At 27.7% G+C, this 5,715-nt stretch overlaps 1 protein-coding gene across 2 annotated transcripts; it reads left to right on the top strand.

Annotated features, from left to right (window-relative positions):
* The first annotated feature begins 723 nt into the window (after positions 1–723).
* On the top strand, positions 724–5,466 carry LOC106306964 (flavin-containing monooxygenase FMO GS-OX-like 8). 2 transcript variants are annotated; one of them, XM_013743770.1, is made up of 7 exons: positions 724–1,389; positions 1,591–1,655; positions 1,751–1,909; positions 2,314–2,396; positions 4,651–4,786; positions 4,895–5,068; positions 5,167–5,466. In XM_013743770.1, exons 1-7 carry the CDS (start codon positions 816–818, stop codon positions 5,350–5,352), a joined length of 1,377 nt encoding a protein of 458 aa, XP_013599224.1. In that variant the 5' UTR covers positions 724–815; the 3' UTR covers positions 5,353–5,466. The 2 variants fall into 2 exon arrangements, with proteins under 2 accessions (XP_013599224.1, XP_013599223.1); XM_013743769.1 differs by having other exon boundaries at positions 752–1,389; positions 1,585–1,655.
* Positions 5,467–5,715: the final 249 nt, after the last annotated feature.

Consider the following 5,715-nt stretch of genomic DNA (forward strand, 5'->3'; position numbering starts at 1 on the left):
TATAGTAAACTTATATATAATAATGAACATAAATTTTCTTATAAGGGATCAGTTACATATAGAATAGCATAATATAAAATGTATTATATGCAAATGTAGATACTGCAAAAATGGATAATTGTGATTTTAAGTATCATCCCCTACAATTAATGTGGATAATTCAGTGTAATAAAACTGAATCATTGTGAATCTAACCAAGATAGAAAAATGTGACTTGATTTGAGTATATTGTATAAATATTTTATTAATTTAAGAAAACTGTATTATACAAATATAGTTCAGTAGTAAATTAATCAAACAAAATAAAGCAAAACTGATTAGTTAAAATATAGTAATATATAAAAATATAGTTTTTCAAAGGATTTTCAAAAAATAATAATAATGTAATTATATAAAAATGATATAATATAAACACTAATCTAGATATGTCTATTAATAATATTTAAATATTTGAAGTTTTAGCTCTATAAATTTATTATTTTGTTTAAAGTTTCTTTTCATAGATTTTAAATAAAATAGGATTACTAACTATAATTTATATACAGAAAAATGTAAACACATTTTGCTTGGAGTGTATATCTTAACAGTAGCAACTGTATATCTTATAATTCTTCTTTTACTTAGGGTGTATATCTTATTTTTAGAAAACTTGAATTTTAATGCAATAATAATCCAATACAAAATAAAATAAAATCTGACATACAGAAAACAATCAACTATTTATAGAATGCCCCATGAGCCATGAGAGTGTAAGACCACGACAAACAAAATCAACATCATAATCAACATCATTCTATCTCCGACCACCAACAAAGATGGTGTTAGTAATATCAGAGCCAATTAAGAGCCAATCAAAGACGGTATGTGTGATAGGCGCAGGACCATCAGGGTTAGTGTCGGCGAGAGAGCTCAAGAAAGAAGGGCATAAAGTGGTGGTGATGGAGCAAAACGACGACGTAGGAGGGCAATGGCTATACCAACCAAACGTGGAAGAAGAAGATCCATTGGGAAAAACTAAAACCCTAAAAGTCCATAGCAGCATTTACTCATCCTTGAGGTTGATTTCTCCGAGAGAGGTAATGGGTTTCTCTGATTTTCCGTTCACTGTTAAGGAAGGAAGAGACACTAGGAGATTTCCCGGTCATGAGGAGCTTTGGTTGTATCTTAAAGATTTTTGTGAGGTGTTTGGGTTGAGAGAGATGATAAGGTTTAATGTTAGGATTGAGTTTGTGGGGATGGTGGATGATGATAAAGATGTTGATGATAATATGAAGAGATGGATGGTGAAAAGTGTAGAGAAGAAAACTGGTGAGGTTATTGAAGAAGTGTTTGATGCTGTTGTTGTTGCCTCTGGCCATTACTCTTATCCTAGATTGCCTTCCATTAAAGGTATATATGTGTGTGAATTGATCATTGTTTATATAATGCTACACCGTGTATGATTCCTAGATATAGACAGGAGGAATTCAAATTATTTGGAGTCCATGCAAATTTAATACTCAAAATTTTCTGTTGAGAAATTAGTTTTCATATCAGAAAGTTCGAAAAAGGATGGCGTTGTTTTCATAGTTTGGGTGTTTATAGGAATAGATTTGTGGAAGAGGAAGCAACTTCATAGCCATATCTACAGGGTGCCTGATCCTTTTCGTGATGAGGTGATGATAATTAATAGATAAAACTTGATGATACATATGTAATAATTAATGACGCACATGTTGTATAATGTATGATGCATTATGATAAATGTTAGGTGGTGGTGGTCGTTGGTTGCTCGATGAGTGGACAAGACATATCTATAGAGCTTGTGGAAGTTGCAAAGGAAGTTCATCTAAGTGCCAAATCACTTGACGTTCCTCCTGGCTTGGCTAAAGTCATTTCGAAACATCATAACTTCCATCTTCATCTTGAGGTACACTCACCATTACCATGTTAATTTCATATATATATATACAGTGCCGGCTAAGAAGGGGACAAGCGGTGCGACCGCCCCGAGCCCAAGTCTGTGTCACCCCGTATAATAATAATTAAGAAGTCCAATTTTTTATAAATCTATATTTGTATATATAAAAAAATTATAAATATAATAAATAAAATTAAAAAGGGTCCAAAATTACTTTATATGTATATAATTTTATTTTAATTACAAAATATATAAAATATTACTGATTAAATTTTAAAAATATATTACATTATTTAATATAAATTTTAGAAGGTAATTTTTTTTTTTGCTCTAAAGCTCCTAACAATGCTGAGCCGGTCCTGTATATACAATATACATTATTAAAGATTGTTCATATATTCGAATGGTCGTAGATTGAATCTCTAGAGGAAGACGGACGGGTCATTTTCGTTGATGGGTCTTGTATTGTTGCTGACACCATTTTGTATTGTACCGGGTAAATTTATTTTCCATTCTTTTACATCATGGTAACTTAGTTTTTGAACTACGTTATACAAAAAATCAATACGTATTTGTGGCCTTTAAAATATAATTATATACTAGAAGAATCAACGAAATATATATAATGCGGGACAAATAATTCTTATTATAAAATATATATCATTTATATTTTCGAATATACTACATTTTGGTTAGTAAAAACCGCTTAATGAACTATAAATATACATTATTGATATCCTTTATAACATTCGTAGAAATTGAAATATATGGCCATAATATCTAATATATATAGCATCAAATTATTGGCATATATATTTTTCTATGTTATGTTTCAACAGAGTTGAAGTATTATTAATTTTAAATGTTAAGAGTATATGTCAACATGAGTGGACTACAAATCTTGTTAAAATATAATTATATACTAGAAGAATCAACGAAATATATATAATGCGGGACAAATAATTCTTATTATAAAATATATATCATTTATATTTTCGAATATACTACATTTTGATTAGTAAAAACCGCTTAATGAACTATAAATATACATTATTGATATCCTTTATAACATTCGTAGAAATTGAAATATATGGCCATAATATCTAATATATATAGCATCAAATTATTGGCATATATATTTTTCTATGTTATGTTTCAACAGAGTTGAAGTATTATTAATTTTAAATGTTAAGAGTATATGTCAACATGAGTGGACTACAAATCTTGTTAAAATTTCTTTCCACGACAAAGTCTTTTTCTTATCCCTATTTCTTGGGATCGAGTCAACCGACACCGATAGATTCATTCCAAAAAGAAAAAGTTAACATATATAAATTCCATTTAAAATAAACATTTGTTATGAACTTAGAATAAACATTTTCCGTAAGTGTTTTCTAATCGCTATGATCCTAAAAATTGTTTTACAAAAGCTTTTCTTTTTAAAAGTTACATGTTTTAAGTTTTTAGATATTTTTTATTAGATAATAATGATATTACAAATTTTTAAAAATTAACTGAATTTAATGAAATATTATTGGTCAAAAATTATTTAAAATTGGTAAATACAGAAAATAATAAATTTATCATCAAAATTTAATATGTTTTTTGGATATGTATAAAAACAGATAAACATATAAACATATACTTCATCCGGGTTTTTTTTAATGTATGTTATAGAGTCTTCACAAGTATTAAAAATATTTTAAATATTGATTATCAATGTATTATTTTTTATATTAAATACTTTTCATAATTTTTAACAAATAAAATTTAAATAAGCACAATTATTGTTTTTAAATTTTACATTAACTAATGTATGTATTGAAAATGTAAAATATATTTTTGAAATAATTTTTTTTCTAAAACGTGGATATCTTTTAAGAACAAACTAGATTAAGATCCGCGTCTTGCGCGGGATAAACATTATATATATAAATTATTTTATGTATTATATGTTCTTACATATTATGAAATAATAAATATATATTGAATAATTAAAAGTCAGTAACTATACATATATAATTAAATTGGTGCGAACGTATAAATCAATTTTATTAATCCAAACAATTTTTTTTAAAAAAAATTCATAGGATATGTAATTAAATTTAAATGATATTAACATACATAGTATATTTTTAATATTAATGTCTATTAAGTGATGATACTCATATTTTTTTTGATCGTGTGTATCTTTAATAGCAAAAACTTTAAATTACTGATAACAAAATTTTCATTGTGGGAAAAAATTTTAAACCATGGATCGCAAAATTTGAATGTGAGACTTTTAACAGTTTTAGTAATTTATAGTCGTTTTTTTAAAATTCAAAATATAACATATACAGAAAAATCTAAATTTTTATAATATGGTTATTGTGGTTTTTTAAAAATTATTTTAATAGTTTAAAATTAAACAAATTTGATAGAAGATACATTTTTTTTATCAGATCTTTATTATTCAAAATCATTAATTGTCATATATACTTTACCTACATTAGGCAATTCCGTAATCTTTATTTAAAGAAATAATAAATGGCATTAATAATGAATTTATGGTTAGTTTAATAAAAAGCTTATTGTATAATTAGATGGACCAACCTATTTCTCTAATAATTCTAAGAATCATCCTACTGATGGCACGTGGTTACAAAAAGAAGTTGTAATGTTTCACAAATAATATATAGGGGATGAATTGTTTAACAAATTATTTTTGTTGGTTTAAGAAACGAATAAATGTGTGCCCACTTGGTTAGGTATTGGTACAAGTTCCCATTTCTTGAGAGTAAAGGAAGAGTAGAGGTTGATGATAATAGAGTTGGCCCACTCTTCGAACACACGTTCTCACCTTTCCTCTCTCCTTCTCTCTCCTTTGTCGGAATCCCTCGAAAGGTAATACAATGCTTTTAGTCCGCTAAACACAAACCTAATCATATAGTATATGATTATCAATCAATCAATCTCCGGTTAACTCAACGTTGATGTTACGAAATTTTGCAGTTGATAGGGTTTCCATTCTTCGAATCCCAAGCGAAATGGATCGCAAAGCTTTTGTCAGGCAAGACTTCACTTCCTTCCTTTGATGAAATGATGCAATCAATCTCCGAGTTCTACCTCGCCAGAGAAGCCGCCGGAATCCCTAAACGCAACACTCACGACATCTGCGATTTCAATGTACGCAGTTTCACATTCTTTTTGGCCAAAGATCGATCATTATGATAATATTCATCTAAATATTTGTTTATTTCTTTACTATACATGGTGTTTTACAGTATAGCGATAAATACGCGGACTACATTGGATTTCCACATCTGGAGGAATGGAGAAAGGAGCTGTGTATGTCGGCTTTATTGAACTCCATTGAAAATCTGGATACTTATCGAGATTCTTGGGACGACGATGATCTCCTTCAAGAAACCCTTCAAAACCCTTATTTCACCCAATTCACTACTCCTTAGAAAGGTTTTAATGAAAGTTTCAATTTTAATATCAATAAAATCACAAACTTTCTCTGAGAAATTATTATGTTTTAACAAGACTTTAAAAGTAAATTACCACAAATACCACATTCATAGTACTACTTTTCATGTTTCCACTAATCATTTCTACCCTCACTTTTAATAAAAGTCAAAAGACATTTATACCCCTAAAATTAACTAATTTAGACTTAGGGTTTAGAGTTGAGGATGGGTTAGGATTTTTGAAATATGAAATTTATGGTTCTAATAAATATATAAATAAATACTTAAAAAATATAAAAATAATTTAAAAATAATTTCAAACATAATTTTCGATTTTCAAAAAGAAATTTTGGAAAAAAA

Source organism: Brassica oleracea, chromosome C7 (assembly GCF_000695525.1).
Source record: "Brassica oleracea var. oleracea cultivar TO1000 chromosome C7, BOL, whole genome shotgun sequence".
Lineage (NCBI taxonomy): Eukaryota > Viridiplantae > Streptophyta > Magnoliopsida > Brassicales > Brassicaceae > Brassica > Brassica oleracea.